This window comes from Mobula birostris, chromosome 25, assembly GCF_030028105.1.
Source record: "Mobula birostris isolate sMobBir1 chromosome 25, sMobBir1.hap1, whole genome shotgun sequence".
NCBI lineage: Eukaryota > Metazoa > Chordata > Chondrichthyes > Myliobatiformes > Myliobatidae > Mobula > Mobula birostris.
This window is the reverse complement of record NC_092394.1, coordinates 6,606,394-6,626,497: the sequence shown is the minus strand read 5'-3', so window position 1 is coordinate 6,626,497 and position 20,104 is coordinate 6,606,394. Positions and strand designations below refer to the sequence as shown.

At 42.5% G+C, this 20,104-nt stretch overlaps 1 protein-coding gene across 1 annotated transcript in view; it reads right to left on the bottom strand.

Annotated features, from left to right (window-relative positions):
- Positions 1–445: 445 nt before the first annotated feature.
- tbx4 (T-box transcription factor 4) overlaps positions 446–20,104 on the bottom strand; it is a 98,363-nt gene continuing 78,704 nt past the window's right edge. Inside the window, exons 6-9 of the mRNA XM_072242875.1 lie at positions 13,700–13,788; positions 12,826–12,828; positions 8,389–8,624; positions 446–2,123 (exon numbers count right to left, since the gene is read on the bottom strand). Of these exons, the coding sequence (XP_072098976.1) occupies positions 1,510–2,123; positions 8,389–8,624; positions 12,826–12,828; positions 13,700–13,788 (942 nt within the window). The 3' untranslated portion in view covers positions 446–1,509. The remainder of the gene's footprint in view (positions 2,124–8,388; positions 8,625–12,825; positions 12,829–13,699; positions 13,789–20,104) is intronic.

Sequence of the window (20,104 nt, the reverse complement as noted above, 5' to 3'; positions counted from 1 at the left end):
AAAATGTAAACTCTTTCATAAATAACATTTTTTCATTATTTCAAACACATAAGGAAATCCTCCCTACCTTAAAAGTGCAAGTGTCACATTCTCCTGATCTAGAACACTTCAGCATGCTGCACAATAACAGAAGTAAATTCATTCTTTTCAAAATCTCCTTTTGCTTGTTTTTCCTGACAAACTTTCTTCAAGAGTTTAATGAAAATCAACAGCTGGAACGTTGACAGCTAACTAAACATGATTGACGTGGAGTTATGCATCAATCCATATCATGAATTAGAACATGAATGAGTTAGTACACTGATGTAGATATCTGAAATGCTTCAAAGATTCAGATCTGAATTTAGAGTGGGATTTCTAAGAAGTTTATACAAGATCTTTTAATACTTTCGAGCCATAATTATATACTAAATTGAACATTTGAATAAAACACATTTTTTTCAAATTTTCTCTGCATCAATAATTGAACCTTATGATTTACACAGGTTTTACACTGCAAACAATTGATTACCCAAGTTTGCAAACGTTTCACTTTGTTATCAGAAACTGCAAGTAAACAGACTGTATAAATTTATCAAATTATGCACATGAAAATGGCTAGTTTACATGGATAATTAAGCAAACAAAAATATAATTGGCATTATTCAGCAAATGGACAATGATTCAAAGATTAAGTTCCAAGAAGAATTACAAATGGGTCATTCCAGAAGTGCCATGGACCCATTCAATGGTACACAGCAATAGCATTCCCCATTTCCTGCAGGCATTGGCTCTCAAACATCAGCCAATGGAAGGTGCTGGATTAAGTGATCCTGTTCCCTTTGGGAAAGGGCAGGAGATGCCATAACACAAATGCTTTACATCTTTCTATGGGCACTTCAGAGCCGCCTCAGCAGCCGGCTGGTTACAATCTGGGTGACAGAATAAAGTCCGCCATGATCACACAATAGGAAATGATGGGTGGGGTACAACCCGAAGAGAAACTGATTAAAGAAACAAAATCTTCAAAAATAATTACTGCTTCAGCCACTGAATTCAGTCATTCAAAAATATTCATAGATGATTTTAAAAAATTATATTGTTATTTATATATTCCACTATTGGATATAATCACATAATTGTCTTTTAGTGCTGTCCATTATACACAAAATGCTTTGCAGAACCCTTAGATTTCTAAGTTTAGTCAGATAGAACTTCGTTATAGGAGGTTACTGCAGAATTTGCTCATTATGTTTTTCTTGGTTTACACTTGTTTAAAGGAATCCTTTTTGCAATTGGTTTTGGGAATTCACCATAGAGCAAGGAATGTATAATCTGAAACAAATAGCGAGAAAAGCAGTATCCTGGGAGAACAATTCTGGGCTGTTTCTTTGACGTGGCGGAGTCCCGTTGAGGGACCTTCTTTGAGGCATGTGGTAAGCTTCTGATTCGGGTCCGCTACTCGGCGGTAGAAACCCAGGCCTTTCCTGCGTCCTTCTTACTAATACTGCTTCCTTACATCGTTCTGAGTCAGCTGTCTGTCCAGTTTGCCACGGGCCCCAGGCCGGAATGGTACTGGGTGGGGAACTCCCTCGGTAAGGACAGGCTTTGTGAGAAGAGGTACTCGCGGGAGTTCTGAGCATGAGGAGATGGTGGGACCCGGTCGTGCGGGGAGAGGGGCACTCTGTCTCGCGGTGAACAGGAAGACATGGGCACCCTCTGTCGAACCTGCTGCTGCGGCGGCGAGTGGTAGCCGCCGAACTGTGACTCGCACGGGGGCTGTGAGCTCTGTGTGGGGAGACCGGAGAGATGAGGCATCATAGCCGTGGTGGTGAAGTGGGCTGAGAAATGCTGGTAGGGGACGGTGTCCATGGTCTGAACGCTGCAGTTTCCATAGGATGGAACAGACGCCCACATGTTGCAGTTCAGCGTTTGAGGAGGATGTTCCTCGACCGTGCTCCCTCCAGGCACGTCGTTCACAGGGCCGGAAAACATACAGGCATTCCTTAAATCTTGTTCATTCCGATACGGCGGGTTCATCTGCTGGTCATAAGGTGGCGGACGGAAATAATGTTCGTCAGCGAGGGCAGCGGGCGCTTCGAGAAAGGGTCGTTTACAGGGCAACTCTGGGTGGCCGTGGGCTTCTGAAAGTGAAAAGGGGGAAAAGAAGAAAGTTACGATCTGACGTTTACTTTACTGATCAAGTATAGCAGCAGTCTTCAAACCGACCAAAATATTATTCAATCTCAACGACACTTCGCGACTTATTTGTTAATTTTAAAACAGCGTTTTAAAATGTTATTCTGGAAACCGATTGAAATAGGACGCGGTTTAACATCCAAACTGGTTCAACAGGAGAATTCGACTCCCGGCGTTATCCTTCGAACTTAAAATGACACTTTAAAATGTCCTTATAACTCATGAGTGAAATAACTTCTCGTTCATTTAGCTACAAGGTGACGTAACTGGAGACGAAACGATTTTCTCAGGGTGAATGTTAACCTGATCCCGATCTTCCACGGTCTCCTTGTGACCGCGAGGGTTTCAACCCAAGTCCTAAGGATGGGCTGGTTGGCGGGTTAATTGGCCGCTGTACTGTGGTTGGATGTCGGGAGAATCAGAGCGGAGTCGATGTCAGAGAGTAGGTTACGACGGGGGTATAGAGGGGTGGGTAGAATGCGCGTCAAGGGCACCGATTTAGACTGGGGTTAGGGTTAGGGTTAGGGTTAGGGTTAGGGTTAGGGTTAGGGTTAGTTGGCGCCGGAAGCGTGGCGTCAGATGCGGGCTGCTCGGCATAATCCTCGTTGATCTGATTTGAAGCAAACGACGCATTTCACTGTACGTTTCAACATATATGTGACAAATATAGCTAATCTTCTAGACTTGATGCGCCCAAGAGCCTCATTCACAGTTCTAAAAAACTGAAGTCAAAAAATAGAAATGAGAACATTGTATTACAAGGTTGTACTTTCAATATCTGTGTTGAGTACGGGGAGAGGGGCGACGTGTGCAGAGGGGGGAAGGTGGGAGGGAGAAAGGGGAAGAGGGAGGGGGAGTGGGAAAGGGGAGGGGGAAGGGGGAGGGGGGGAAGGGGAAGGGGGAGGCAAAGATGATTATTAAAGGCGACACAAGAGATTGCAGATGCAGGAACCTGGAGCAACAAACAATCTTCCGGAGGAACTGAACTGCTCAATCCGCTGAGACCCACCAGCAGTTTGTTTATGCTGATCGTTACAGGTGTTGCAGTATAGTGTACCGTCGAGTCGCAACACATCTAACCAGATGAAGTGATTTTCTATATATTTTAAGTAACACCTGTTTCAACCTTATACACGTATGTTCTTATAACGTTCTTCATAACTTGCTTTTTGATGCAAGTCTTGATCTTTCACGCGCATATTTCAAAATGTTGATTATTTTCTAAACAGTAGTCCAAATTTGCCGTTACGGCGGATTTGATCTAATGTAATTCGTCTCATAAGGGTATGTTTTCATTCTGCTTAATTCTTCAGCACCCGCCTCTGTTTGCATCATTACTTGGTTGCCAAAGTAGCGAGCAGTCTGCTGCCGCCATTACAACGAAAAGGTGCAGAAGGAACCTCCTCGGATTTGTTCTATTTTTCCCCGTTTGAAAACCTGAGAACTAGGCGACGAATTTTAAAGTAATCGGCAAACCATCGGACAAGATTTTTCTCCCATGCCATGAGTTGTTGATTTGGACTGCGCTCTATGAAACAAGTGGAAGCAAATTCAATATTAACTTCCAAAAGGGAATTTGGGGAATAGTTCAACGGGAATCTCTGGCGGAGTTCTGGGGAGAGGCCAGAGGGTCGCCCTTTGAAAGAGCCACCACACATTATTACCTGCCAGATCGAGTCCAGTGCTGTTTAATATTGCGATTCAATTCAATAAATAGTAACGATGTGCTGAATCACGTCCATTGAGGTTAAAGAATTTCTACACTTAACTCCGCCGTCAATTGCTGAGTTCCGTGCTAACCGAAAACCAATTCGACGCTTATGTCCGAAAGCCCGAGCTGCTGCGAATTTCAAGGCTGAAAACTTGGAGTTCAAGGGGAAATCACGAATCCTTCAATCGGTATGTTTCAAAGCTCCACTGGAATTGCAGCTACTCTGTGAATCACCAGTCTAAATACTTAACGGGAATGATTCGGCACATCAGTCAGCAATATGTGTTCGCATTCTAGGCGAGTTGTAGGACTCGCACTCAAAGTGATACAGCACTGAAATAGGCTGCCTTCACAAAATGCTGGAGGAACTCAGCAAGTCAGGGACCGGAGCAGAGGACGTTTCGGGCCGAGGCCCTGCATCAGGATTGGAAAGGAAGGGGGGAGAAGCCAGAATAAGTAGGTGGGGGGGGGGAGAGAAAGGAGTAGAAGCTGGCAAGTGATAGGTGAAGCCAGTTGAGGGGAAAGGTGAGTGGGTTGGGTTGGGGAGGGGGAAGGTGAGTGGGTTGGGTTGGGGAGGGGGAAGGTGAGTGGGTTGGGTTGGGGAGGGGAAGGTGAGTGGATTGGGTTGGGGAGGGGGAAGGTGAGTGAGTTGGGTTGGGGAGGGAGAAGGTGAGTGGGTTGGGTTGGGGATGGGAGGGGAAAGGTGTGTGGGTTGTTTTGGGGTGGGGGAGTGAGGTAAAGATCTGGGAAGTTATAGTTGGAGGAGGTAAAGGGCTGAAGAGAAAGGAATCTGATAGGAGAGGACAGCGGACCATGGAAGAAAGAGAAGGAAACAGGCCCTTCAGCCCAAGTAGTCTATGCCGACCAAGTTGTCTTACCTGAGCTAGTGCCCATTGCCCGTGCCTTGGAATGATGGGACACTTTCCATACAGTTGCTCATTTAGTGAATTCCGTGTCATAGTTAAACCGATCAAAGTGTAAGTGACGATTCCACCCTCCCAGACAAGGTGGATAGTATTTAAGGAGAGTGGGTTGTTCCTTACTTCATTGCCCGTCCTAATCTCTGTGGCATATGTCAGTTCTCTCAATCAGGGAATATTGAGAAAAGAGGCAAAAAAAAGTACAACCAAACACATAAGGGAAGCGTCTAAGGATTTAACCTCTCGTGAAACCAAGCTGCAGTGAGAAAGGGGAAGGGTTTATATCGATTATATAGAGCGAAATGAAAACGATGCCAGGGTTGATCCAAATGGCCGCCAACGAGCGCAAAATTAGGAACAGAAGGCATTGTTGCCTCGCTGCAGCGAGGTCTCAATATTAAATTCGAAGTAAATCTATTATCAAAGTGCATGTATGGCACCATTTACAACCCTGAGATTTTTAGGAGCGGGTGGGCGCTCCTTGTAGATGTGCTCCATGGTGGAGAGGGCTTTATCGGTGACGAAGGGAGGTGTTTTAAAGAAATAGGAATGTAGATGGGCAATGCAGGATACTGGGGCGTTCATTGCCAACGCATTGGCAAAAACGCAACATCTAGTGAGAAACAGCATAAAACAATAACAGCAAAAAATAACTTTGTAAAGTACCTGTTCATTTGTCGGCAAAATGCTATTCCCTTTGATTGCACTTTTATTTCAGAATATATGTGGATATTTCAGTAATTTACTGCCACCTAAGTGGAAACAGCTTGTCCGAGGAGAAATCGAAGGAACGTTTTAGCTCCGTTATAAAAATACCATTACTGTATAGCTACAAAGACAAATCTCCTCAAACACTGATCAACGAAAGGAACGTTTATCAGCCTAAGCTCAGTTAATTACCAACCATCTGCTCTCAGAACCGCTCTTGTAGCTACCCAGACACCAGCGATACATTTTCCATCACATTCTCCAATAGAGTCAGCAACCCTTTTTATTCACCTTATCGCTCTTTCTCTCCTATTCTCACCAGTCAAACTACATTTTCCATTAATGTCAGTCAGATAAAGACACTAATGAGTAAAATACATTTAAATAAAGGTGTGTGCTGGATTGCCTCGTTATATAAATAGTGTATAGTTTATAAAACATATGTATAAATTAATAAATACCTTTCATAAGTGATAATGACCCAGAATTTGAGGCGCGAAATAACCTTTAGGCTGTCATTGTACATTGTCAAAAATGGAGAAAATTTGTAACGTCTGGTGTTGTCAAAAGTGGAAGTACAGAAGTTGTTTTCTCTGTTTCTCGGCTACTCCACGGGGAGCGTAGTAGATCAGCGACTGGCTATCGTATTCCGCTTCTGAGAAATAGTTCTATTGTCAATACAGTAATGGGACCGAAGTGTGGAAGCAGGGTTTAATCAGTTCCGCATTGTGCGTTTAGCGCGTGTATTAAGTTATACGATTGGAGCAAATAGCTATAGAGACTGAAAACGAAAACAGGAAGTGGAAACTTTCCAGTTCTAATGAATGACCGTTGACTTTCTTTCTTCCTGCCTCTGTGCCGCCTGACCCGCTGAGAACGTCCAAAATTTGAAGGTACGAGAGACTGCAGAGGCTGGTATCTGGAGCAACAAACAACGTGGTGGAAGAAGTCAGCAAGTCGTCTGTTGGGGGAAGTACTTTTCCTGCACAGATCGTTCCGACCCGCTGAGTTCCTCCAGCAGGTTACTGGGTAGTGTAACGGTTAGTATACAGGGTACAGGGTTAGTATACAGGGTTAGTTACTGGGTAGTGTAACGGTTAGTATAACGCTATTACAGCGCCAGCAACTCGGATTCAATCCTCACTGCTACCTGTAAGGTGCTAGTACGTTCTCCCGTGACCGAGTGGGGTTTCTCCACGCGCTCCCGTTTCCTCCCACATTCCAAGGACCAATAGATTAGGCTAATTGGTCACACGAGTGTAATTGGGGGCGCAGGTTTGTTGGGCTGGAAGGGCCCGTTACCATGACCTATCTCTTAAAATAAATTATTTGCTCTTGCAATATTTGCAGTTTTTATTTGTAACGCATGAGTGAATGAGTTGGAACTTACCTACAAAGCTGGAAATATTACTTAATATCCTTTCTAGCCCTAAACTATCTCCTCATACAGATATCCCAGGAGACCCTATTTTAAATTTTTCTTTCAGATTGCCTCCACTTTTGCATAATTCCGTCTTTATTGTGGTCCCTATGATATTATTAAGAATTTAGTAATAGATAAGCACATTGAATTCCCTGGTTTGCTGTCACTGTAAATTCTTAAGTAGGTTTGGATATTTTATCAGGCTTTCGCAACATTGGTATTGGATATGTCTGATGTCTGGCAGCATGTGATTTGAAACGGTGAAATCTATGCCACAGAAATGGTTGGATCCTTGTAGGGAATTTTCTCCAGAGACTCCAAGCACTATAACTTCACTGCCGACATCAAAATTCGGGGTAATGTGTGGGGAAGATCCTGAAATCTTCCCTTTCCAATGCAAAATTCGAAACGCGTCCCAGGCAAAATGCTGCCCAGGCAACTTTGTAACTGTGGACTGTGAGGAGGGAATGGAAATGCCTGGAATTGGGTAGGGTGCCATTAAACGGGCTATTTCATCATGGATTTTGTCCGTTTTTTAATGACAAAAAGTATATAAATATTTTGTTTACATCATACAATACTCTTTGTTATATTCATTTTACATAAAATGCATTAGGAGTGTACATTAAATGCCAGCTTTTTGACAAGATCCAAATTCTGAGATGAATAGTTTTTAAAAAGTGCAATATGTAAAATGGAACACATGATTTAGAGTTTGACAGTACTGTGCTGAAGTCTGAGGCACCCTAGACTTTTTAAATATGATTTCAGATGGTTTGGCCTCCCCAGAGCCCTGATCTCAACATCACTGACGCTGTCTGGGATTGCCTGGAGAGACAGAAGCAAGCAAGACAGCCAAAGTCTGCTGAAGAACTGTGGCAAGTTTTCCAAAATGCCTGGAACAACCTATTAGCCAATTTTCTTATAAAACTGCACAACAGTGTACCTAAGAAAACTGATGCAGTTTTAAAGACAAAGGATGGTTCCCGAGTTTGAATCCAGTTGGCTACTCCTGGGCACGCTTTCCATCTGTTCCAGGTTGAGTGTCGAGCTAACAACTCGACCTCGTAAAAAGTACTAATGGTGTCAAGGTCTTCTTCGATGACGATGGACGAACCTTAACTCATTGGCAGTAGTTTTCAAATCCTGAAGGAATAAAGTCATCTGTCCTGAGGGATGGGAAGTCATTGACGCAAATGACTTGTAAGAAACTGAATGTGGTGTGTGTGGGCCTGTGTGGGTGTACCTGCTTAGTGAGAGGAAGCTAAGGGTGGGCAATTGTGGGTAATAGTGTGTATTGTAAAACTTCTCAAATGGAGAGAATACATTTCATAATTAGTCTTGAAACAGAATTCTTTGAAACACTCTCAGTACTGCCCTTTACTTTTTGCTTGAGCCTTATAGATGAATCACTATTAATTTTGCACTTAAATGTTGTTATCAATTACCTCGTGGTTTAAAACAGTGATAGATAAGTCCTGAATCTCTCTGGGGTGCAAATGGGCTGATTGCCAGATCCTGAGTGCCCGATGCTGTTATTTGTATTGGTCCATTGTTGTCATAAGGGTAGTGCTGATGACCCTGCGTCCCATGAGTCAAGTTGCTTTCCATCTTTGGTGTCAATTGACCGTGGTTTGAAATAAGTCTTTGTCTAACAATGCTTTTAGAAATAACTGGATATTCTCTGCAAAGGAAACAAAGGACATCAGAAAAATAGTCTACTGGTACTGTAGATCAACTCTAACATTAAATATTGAGACATCAGACCAAGAGGGAGAAGGAAGAGAACTGGACTAAGGTGCACAGACAAATATATTTCTGTGCAAAATAAAACTGATCATTTTGGGAACCAACATTGAAGTATTAAAACAACACCACAGTTGGGAGATGTAATTTCAGAGAATCCGGTCATCAGAATTAAAAAATATAGTTCCACTGTAACTGCAGAAGGAGAAATTCTTCATCAAAATTGTTGACACACAAATGTAACTAAAGCATGGGGAAAAGAAGTGAGATTCTTAGCCTGCAAGTCTAAATGTAACCTTTTAATAAGGCAAGAGTTTAAAAATTTGGACTGAATCAGTAATTCATTCTTCACAGAGACAAAAGAAAACACATTTTAAAATCTTATAAATTCAAATGGCAGCCTTCCACATTCAGCAGGAAATATTCCTTCTTCCACCATCTGCCTTTATTTTACTTGTAAAACCTTCCCATCATAACCAATACTGTAGTTCTTCCGTTTTAAGAGAATGATCTCACTATCAGAAAACTCATAGGGCACAGAGTGGTATTGCAGTACTGAAACAGGTTGTTCCAATCAAAGTTCAAAGTAAATTTATTATCAAAGTACATATATGTCACCACATACAACCTGAAGATTCATTTTCTTGTGAACATACACTGTAAATCCAAGAAACATGATAAAATCAATGAAAGACCACACCCAACAGGATGGACAAACAATCAATGTGCAAAAAACGATAAACTACGCAAATACAAAAGAAAAAAAAATGAATAAGCAATATGTAGTGCGCATGCGCCGGTCGTGCATGCAGCCTGTTACAGCCCTTCTGACCAGTGTTCTTACTTTTTTCTTCTTACTTTTTAACTTAGGTTATTTTTTGTATTTTTTTTTGCACGGTAACACGTCGAAGCTGCGCCCTCTCTAACATGCTGGTAGAGAGAGTTTTATTTGGGTTTTTAGCACTGGAAATAGTTACATTCCGACACGTCTCATTAGTGGGACAAAAGCATGGTCGCATTGTGTATTCCAGCGACCAGCTGATTGAGCTTATGCCGGCCGGTTTAGCGAGCAGAGTGGCGGACACCCCGGCTGAAATCTGGAGGAAAACACACAAGAAGATGCAGAGGGGAATCACAAAGTCGAGGAGGGAGGACCAGGTCGAGACAACAGAGACTTATGGAGAAGAGGAGTTCGGTGGGTAATAAAATGGATGAGTTCATGGCGCTAGCCAGGCATCAGAGAACATTTTGGGAGTGCATTGTTATGTGTTTCACTGGAACGGGACTACACGAGGACATACCCGATCAAATCTTTTCCATAGAGGGCTTCCAGACCATTCGGGCTGACCGGAAGTGCACTGAGAGCGGTAAGCGTCAAGGAGTTGGGTGCTTACTGTTCTGGTTAACAACAGATGGTGCAATCCGGGTCATATTACGATCGAGGAACGTGTTTGTAGACTGGATATTGAACTTTTTGCTGTTGGATTTTGGCCATATTCCACTGAGATACAATACTGGGCGGCACGGGAGGTCGTTCCTGCCTGTGCCATCGAACTTGCAGCTCCTCCCGTGGAGGGTCAGACACCCTGAGCCAATAGGCTGGTCCCGGACTTATTTTCCATCTGGCATAGTTTGCATTTTGTTGTTTGATTGTTTGTGGTTTTTGTATTGCTATATTTATGCTCTATTCTTGGTTGGTGCAGCTGTAACCAAACCCAATTTCCCTCGGGATGAATAAAGTATATCTATCTATCTATCGATAATAAATATTGAGAACATGAGATGAAGAGTTTTTAGGTTGTGGGAACTTTTTAGTGATGGGGCAAATGAAGTTGAGTGAAGTTATCCACACGGGGTCAAGAGGCTGATGGTTGAGGCTAATAACTGTTCCTGACCCTGGTGGCGTGGGTCCTGAGGCTCCTGCGCCTTCCTCCTGATGAGAACAATGAGGAGAGAGCACGGCCTGGGTGTGGGGGTCCTTAGTGATGGAAGCTGCTTTCCTGTGATAGTGCTGCATGTGTGCTCTGAACTGTGCTAACTGTTAGCACACTAACCTGAGTTAACATTTAAATCCATCAGGAGCAAACAACTTTACCCTTCTCTTTCTACTAAAACCGCAAACACGAGGAAATCTGCAGATGCTGGAATTTCAAGCAACACACATTTAAAAACGCTGGTGGAACACAGCAGGCCAGGCAGCATCTGTAGGAAGAGGTACAGTCGACGTTTCAGGCCGAGACCCTTCGTCAGGACTAACTGAAAGAAGAGATAGTAGAGATGCTGCCTGGCCTGCTACATTCACCAGCATTTTTAGTGTGTGTTCTTTCTATTAAAACTTCCTTTTCTTCTTCATTCTGTTTCCATCATTCTGCCATTCCATATTGTGCAGTTTGACTTTGGATATTAACAGTCTTTGACTGAAGTGAATTCTATGAACTCAGTTTTGCTGATTTTACACAGAATATTTTTTCATCCATTCCTGTCATTCTAGACTTTCTTTCAGACTCAAGGCACAGGTTGAGTCTGTGGTGAGGAAGGCAAATGCAATGTTGGCATTCATTTCAATCTTTTCATTGTGTGGAAACAATCATTAGAATATAAAAGCAAGGATGTAACATTGATACTTTATAAAGCAATGGTGAGGCCTCACTCGGAGTATTGTGAGCAGTTTTAAGCCCCTTATCTGAGAAAGGATGTGCTGAAACTGGAGAGGATTCAAAGGAGGTTCACAAAAATGATTCCAAGATTGAATGGCTTGTCATATGACGAGCGTTTGATGGCTCTGGGCCTGTATTCACTAGAATTCAGAAGAATAAGGGGTAACATCATTGAAACCTATCGAATAGTGAAAGGCCTTGACAGAATGGATGTGGAGAGGATGTTTCCTATGGTGGGAGTGTCAAAGCCTCAGAAGAGAGAAGTGTCCTTTTAGAACACAGATGAGCAGGAATTTGTTTAGCCAGAGAGTGGTGAATCTGTGGAATTCATTGCCACAGGTAGCTGTACAGGCCAAGGCTTTATGTATATTTAAGGCACAGGTTGATAGATTCTTGATTGGTCAGGGCTTGAAGGGGTATGGGATGAAGGGAGGAGATTGTGGCTGAGAGGAAAATTGGATCAGCCATGATGAAATGGTGGAGCAGACTCAATGGGCCAAATGGCCTAATTCTGTTCCTGTATCTTATGCTCTTATGGTCTTATTGTGGTAAAACCTCACATGATTTGTCTCAAAGTAGAAATTATTCCAGGAAGAGAGTACTGTTGTTTCAAGGTTGGTACTTTCATGCTAGAATCTGAGCTTTGGAATTTCCTCTTAACAGGAGGTACTTAGGAATCCTATTTCTGTGCTCTCAATATCTTTTCATTGTGTGGAAACAATCGTTTTACACTGTAAAAATTGGATCCACACACAAAATGCTGGAGGAACTCAGCAGGCCGGGCAGCATCTTTGGAAAAGAGTAAACAGTCGATGCTTTGGGCCAAGACCCTTCATGCGGACTGGAAAGGAAGAGGAGAGTAAGACAGTGGGGAGAGGGGAGGAAGGCGTACAAGGTGGTAGGTGATAGATGAAACCGAGAGAGGAGGAGGAGTGAGGTAAAGAGCTGGGTTGAAAGAGATAAAGGGCTGGAGAAAGGGGCATCTGACAGAAGACATTAGACATAGAGGAAAGGGAAAGGGGAGGAGCACCGGAGGGAGGTGATGGAAGTTATGAGCTAAGTTGAGAGAAGGGAATGGTGAAGGAGAGAAGCCACTACCAGAAGTTTGAGAAATCGATGTTCATCCCATCAGGTTGGAGGCTATCCAGGCGGAATATAAGGTTTTCTCCTCCAACCAGAGTGTGGACTCATCGTGACAGTAGAAGAAGCCATGAAGTGACATGTTGGGTTGGTAACGGGAAGTAGAATTGAAATTGATGGCCACTGTGAGATCCTGTTTTTTGTGGCAGACACAGAGCATTTTAACACAGAGTCTTCATTACCTCTGAGTTTTACATTCTGAACCTCGCAAGATAAAATCAAGAGTTATATACACAAGAGATTATGCAGATACTGGAACTCTCAGGCAACACACACCAAGTTCTGGAAGGGTCTTGTCCCAAATTGTCGACTATTCATTTCCCTCCATAGATGCTGCCTGACCTGCTGAGTTCCTTCAGCAGTTTGTGTGCATTGTTCAAAAACTATATTACTTTTTTCTTTCTTTGACTTTTTATTAATTTATCAATTAGCAATAATTGGAAGAGGCAGCTGAATCCAAAAAAATATTGAAAGTGCTTGTATCGTCCTTTGTGAATTTATATTTAAATCTCTTTGATTTTCATCTACATGGAGCTTAGATCTATTCGTAATTGTTGTCTTTTCCAAATGCATCAGCAAGTGACACAGTGGCACAGGCAGATGAGTTGCAGACTCAGGACTCAAGTGACCGAGGTTCAATTCATTTCACTGGTGTCTGGAGTTTACACATTCTCCCTATGTCTGTATGGATTTCCTCTGAGTGCTGCCATTTTCTCCCAACTCCCAAAGCCATGCAGGTTGGTGGTTATTTCTTCACTGAAAAGTGTCCCTCGTGTAATGTAGGAGGTGGAAATGAGAGCTCAAGCCAGGTTAAAGAGAAAACTAGTGGAGGATTGAGACTGCTTTGTGTACTGGCATTGATTAGATGGGTTGAAGAGCCTCTTTCCATCTTGAAGGGGAATTAGAAATATTTTACTTCCTGAATTTGAAACATATCCTCAATTTCTGATGCATTCATATATTTTACAAATAATATTTTACAGCTTCCTCATTCTTCATCAATTTTCTGATGGAAAAATATTATAGTTGAAAATAAATTAGTTTTCTGAATTCTAATCAAATTGAAAAAGTTAAAGAAATAAAACATTTTAATATACCCAGAAAATACACTGCATTGTAGAATAGGAATTGTAAAAGAAACACAACTGATGTTAGAAGAGAAAGATGGAGTCATTGAAATAAAACGTAGTACCTGCATGTTTGTTGCATAACGTACCTCTGCAAACGAGATACGCGCAAGTCACTGTCATCTCCACCTCTGAATCCCTTAGCAAATGGATTGTTTTCAATCTTCAGCTGGGTAATCTGTGTGGATAAGAGACAATATTTGTTATTTTGGTCTTCATCTTATTTCCTCCTTTCTCACTGAAAACATCCTTTTAAGGCTGTTCTTCACAATCTGCTCTCACTGCCTGCTTATGTCCAAAGTAATAAGTCCATATGTCATAGGATCAGATTTATGCCATTCAGCCCATCATGGCTAATTTATTATCCCTCTCACCCCCATTATCCTCCTCTCAACCCCATCATCCTCCCTTCTCCCTGTAACCACTCATGCTCTTACCAATCAAGAACCACTTTAAATATGTTGAATGACTTCGCTTCCATAGCCATCTGTGAATATTTATTCAATTGTATACTTTTGATTAGAATTGGTGTATTTACACTGTAGTAAGACCATAAGATATAGGAGCAGAATTAGACCATTTGGCCCATGAATCTGCTCTATCATTTCATCATGGCTGATCCAATTTTCCTCTCAGTCCCGATCTCCTGCCTTCTCCCCGTATCCCTTCATGCTCTGACCAATCAAGAATCAATCAACCTCTGCCTTAAATATACATAAAGACCTGGCCTCCACAGCTGCCTGTGGCAAAGAATTCCACAGATTCACCACTCCCTTTCCAAAAAAATTCCTCCTCATCTCCGTTCTAAAAGGACGCCCTCTATTCTGAGGTGGTGACTCTTCCATCACAGGAAACATCCTCTTCACATCCACCCTGTCAAGGCCTTTCACCATTCGATAGTTTTCTATGAGGTCACCCCTCATTCTTCTGAACTCCAGTGAATACAGGCCCAGAGCCGTTAAATGCTTTTCATATGACAACCCATTCAATCCTGGAGTCATTTTCGTGAACTTCCTTTGAACCCTCTCCAGTTTCAGCACGTCCATTCTAAGATAAGGAGCCCCGACCTGCTCACAATACTCCAAGTGAGGCCTCACCAATGCTTTATGAAGTCTCAACATTACATCCTTGCTTTTATATTCTAATCCTCTTGAAATGAATGCTTATAGAAACCACTTTGCCTTGGTATTGCATTGAAACTTCAGTACAGCAGAAGTTCATTGCAAATTAAAGAACAGATGAATGACAATGTATGCCCCTGGGTCCTTCATGTGCTGAGTTTAAGTTGAAATTAATCCCTGTCTGTTACTGAAGAGCTAAAGCTAGGAAGTCATTCAGAAGCCACCCTCCTCCTCACTCCCAAAGTGGTTATTTCATATTCTATTAGATTCTGAGCATCTGTTTCTCTCCTGGAAAATAAAGATGTCTTCAGTGCAGATTTAAAACTTGATAACAGGATCATCATCAAGATGTCAAAATTTCAATTGAAACTGAATGCAGGAGCTTAGAACCAGCAAGTAAATGGCTGTTGTCCAGAGAGGCTGAACTGTTCTCTGCCTTTTGAGCTCAGTTGTTTGCTCAGGCAGAAATTAATACCACAACTGAACGTGCTCCATCATGGGCAGTAGCCTCACCACCATCGCAGACATCTTCGAAAGCCGATGCCTCAGAAAGACAGCTCCATCATTAAGGACCCCCACCACCCAGGATCATTACTACGATCAGGGAGAGGTACAGGAGCCTGAGGACACACACTCAATGTTTTAGGAACAGCTTCATCTCTGCCAGTTTTCTGAACAGATAATGATCCCATGGATAGAAATCCGGCAAAGGAGAAAAAAGGCCGGAACGCATCTCCAAGAAGAAAAGCAAAAGGATGGAACTCCGCGTGCCGCTGAATTTAAATAATAATTTAAAAGTTTTTACTCTCAATTCCCCCCTCCCCCTTACAAAGAAAATACATAACCTTAAGATAAGAAAGCCTCTTATAATTTATAGCCTATGTTATGTATTCACTGTACTGCTACTGCACAACAACAAATCTCACAACATATATCAGTGGTAATAAACCTGATTCTGGTATATATTCGGTGCATTTTGTGGACATGGAAAACTAGTTTATTTCTAAGCTTCATTTAGTGCAGCATTTTAAATCAAAGTGGAGCCAATGTGCCACGTGTTACTTTGAAAGGTTAATTCTGATAACAAAACTAGTTTCATTGTCAATCTTGTGTGATATTATCCGAACTGAAGTACTCCCAGCTATCCTTCCTCTGTGGTGTACTGAAGGATGCAGTATCCCTATGTAACATATATATTTGATTTATTTTAGTTGTAAGAAGCACCGCAGTAAGGTCAAAGATTTGACACATTTGTCTCGCGTCGCACTTAGATTAACCTATTTAGTTCCCTAAAATAAAAAGGGCCTAGGCAGCACATTCCCGGCACCCATTTAATGAATGACAGCATGGAAAGGCACTACCTGGGGAAAGTTAACCTGTGACTTTGACTCCTAGAGCATTGGAAAGATTTAACAAGAACACATCAAACTGTTATGATCACAGGTTTATGATCTAAGCCCACGGCATCTCATGACACTGCTCTTCCCACAGACACTTGAGCTATGAGGGGATTCTTCCTTCCCTTTAAAAAATGCATTTTTCAATTACAGTTTCAGGGCTTCTCTCTCAGTTATCTAATATATCTCTCTCAGTTCCCACGGGCAAAGCGTGCCGGCAAATGTTCAAGAACTGACCTTATTTGTACAGTTGCTGCAGAGGTGCATTCTAAACGGGCCACTATCTCTCTGTATCAGTCAGATTACTGAATGTGTGCTCATGCTACACTGTGCAGTGGATATACTCAACACTAACTTACAGGCAACATTCACCGCAATCTGTGTTGACTTTATAACATGAATGCAAAATTAAAAATATGAACAACTTTTCCATAAGGAATAGGATCAGAATTAGGCCATTCAGCCCATCGACTCTGCTCCGCCATTCCATCATGGCTGATCCCGGATCCCACTCAACCCCATACACCTGCCTTCTCGCCATATCCTTTGTTGCCCTGACCGATCAGAAGACTATCAATTTTTGCTTAAATATGCCTACAGTCCTGGCCCCCACAGCTGTCTGTGGCAGAGCATTCCACAGATCCACTACTCTCTGGCAAGAAGAATTCCTCCTAACCTCTGTTCTAAAGGTTCATCCCTCAATTTTGAGGCTGTGCACTCTAGTTCTGGATACCCCAACCATAGGAAACATCCTCTCCACATCCCCTTATCCAGTTCATTCAACATTTGGTAGGTTCCAAAGAGAACCCCCCCCCCCCCATTTCTTCCAAGATTCCAGTGAGTACAGGTCCAAAGCCGCCAAGTAATCCTTGTACATTAACCCCTTCATTCCTGGAATCGTGAACTTCCTCTGGACTCTCTCCAATGACAACACATCCTTTCTGAGATATGGGGCCCAAATCTGTTGCCAATACTCCAAGTTGAGCCTGACTAGTGTCTTATAAAGCTTCAGCATTATCTCCTTGTTTTTATATTCTATTCCCCTTGAAATAAATGCCAAAATTGCATTTGCCTTCTTCACCACAGTCTCAACCTGTAAATTAACCTTCTGGGAGTCTTTCACAAGAAGTCCTAAGTCCTTTTGCATCTCTGATGTTTGAATTTTCTCCCCGTTTAGATAATAGTCTGTGCTTTTGTTCCTTTTACCAAAATGCATTATTGTACATTTCCCAACACTGTATTCCATCTGCCACTTTTTTGCCCATTCTTCCAATTTGTCTGAGTCCTTCTGCAATTGCATTGCTTCCTCAGCACTACATACCTCGTCACCTATCTTCGCGTCATCTACAATCTTTGCCACAAAGCCATCAATCCACAATCCAAATCATTGACAAACAATGTGAAAAGTAGCGGTCCCAATACTGACCCCTGAGGAACACCACTAGTCCACCAGAAGAGGCCCCATTTATTCCCACTCTCTGCTAGCCGTTCCTCTATCCATGCCAGTATTGTTCCTGTAATGCCATAGGATTTTATATTGCTAAGATGCCTCATGTATGGCACCTTATCAAATGCCTTCTGAAAATCCAAGGAAGTGACATCCACTGCCCCTCCTTCATCTCCCCTGCTTGTTACTTGACAGAACCCTTACTGACTTTGACTTATTTTATCATTAGTCTCCAAGCACCCTGAAACCTCATCCTTAATAATGGACTCCAACACTTTCCCAACCACTGAGGTTAGGCTACCTGGCTATAATTTCCTTTCTTTTGTCTTCCTCCCTTCTTAAAGAGCGGAGTGACATTTACAATGTTCCAGTCCTCTGGAACTATGCCAGGATCAAGTGTTTCTTGAAAGATCATAACCAACGTGGCTGCTATCTCTCAGCAACCTCTTTCAGAACTCTGGCATGTTGTCTATCTGGTCCGGATGACTTATCCACCTGAAGATCTTTGAGTTTGCCTAGCACTTTTTCTTTTGTAACAGAAATGGCACTCAGTCCTGCTCCCTGACATTCACGGACCTCTGGCACACTACAGGTGTCTTCCACAGTGAAGACTGGTGAAAAGTACTTAATCAATTCATCCGCCATTTCTTTGTCCTTCATTACTACCTCACCAGCACCATTTTCCTGTGGTCCAATATCAACTCTCACCTTCCTTTTACTCTTTATATAACTTAAAAAAAAGGCTTTTAGTACCTTGCTTTATATTTTTAGCTAGTTTTCCCTCATATTTCACCCTTTCCTTTCTTAAGGTTTTTTAGTTGCCTTTTGTTGGATTTTAAAAACTTCCCACTCACTTTCGCTGCATTAAGTGCCCTTTCCTTAGCTTTTATGCAGTCCTTGTCCACCTCGGTTGCCTGCTCCTGTGATTTGAAAACCACCTTCTGCGGGACATATCTCTCCTGCACCTTGTGAACTATTCCCAGAAATTTCAGCCACCTCTGCTCTGCCGTCATCCCCACCAGTATTCCCCATCCAATCCACCTGGGCAAGCTCCTTTCTCATGCCTCTGGAGTTCCTTTCATTTCATTGCAATACTGATACATCTGACTCGTGCTTCTTCCTCTAAAATTACAGTATGAATTCAATGGTATTATGATCACTACCTCCTAAACTTAAACTCCTTAATAAAATCTGGATTATTACACAACACCCAATCTAAGATGGCCTTTCCCTGAGCAGGCTCAAGTACAAACTGCTCTAAAAAGCCATCTCGGATGCATTCAACAAATTCCCTCTCTTGCGATTCAACACCAAACTGATTTTCCCAATCCCCTTGAAGTATCCCATTACAATTGTGACATTACCCTTATTACATGCCCTTTCCAGCTCCCTTTGCAATCTCAACACTACATCTTGGATACTATTTGGAGGCCTATATATGATTCCCATAATGTTTTTTTTTACCCTTGCAGTTTCTTAACTCCACCAACAAAGATCTAACATTTTCTGATCCTATGTCACCTTTTTCTAAAGAAGTAATTCTATCTCTTACCAACAGAGCCACACCACCGCCTATGCCTTCCTGCCTGTCCTTTCGATACAAAGTGTATCCTTGATATTAAGCTCCCAACTATGACCTTCTTTCAGCCATGACTCAGTGATGCCCACAATGTCATACCGACTGATCTCTAATTGCGCCATGAGTTCATCCACCTTATTCTAAATACTGCACGCATTTAAATACAGCACCTTCAGTCCTGTATTTTTCGCCCTTTTGAATTTTGCCTCTGGTACAATATAGCTCTTTGCACTATCTGCAGTTGTCCCCAATCATTGGCTTGTCCTTCCTCATGTTACACCCATTGTCTACTCGTAAACCTGCTGGCTCATCCTCAGCTCTATCATACTGGTTCCCATCCTATCATACTGGTTGAAATTTTCAAATACGTATCTATCTTCCATTAAAACACTACCATCTGCTGTAGAGAGCTGAGTATTGGCCTGGAACCTGTTGTAGTGATTCCCAGTCTGCTCTCCAGACTGACAGAATTCCTGGCAAAATCATTCAGTCCAGTTCCTTCATGTTAACTTTTGAGCATTCCTGTCAAGTTAGTGATCCTGACAACAATTCTGTTTATAGGGAGACAGTTCCCATACAGGATGACAAGGGGAAATCTGCAGGTGCTGGAAATCCAAGCAGCACAAAACGTGCTGGAGGAACTCAGCAGGCCAGGCAGCATCAATGGAAAAGAGTACAGTTAACGCCTCGCCCTGAAATGTTGACCGTACTCTTTTCCATAGATGCTGCCTGGCCTGCTGAGTTCCTCCAGCGTTTTGTGCGTGTTGCTCCCATACAGGTTGACAGTTTTGTTATAACGTTTGTGTTATCATGTTATCCCATTGCAATGCAATCACGTGTCACAGCAAGTTTCCAGTTCCCGGTGCCTATCTGAAGCAGGTGACAGAATCTCAAGACGCAAGATTCAAGATTTGTTTGCAGTCTTCAGTACACAAGTGTAAAGCAGAATG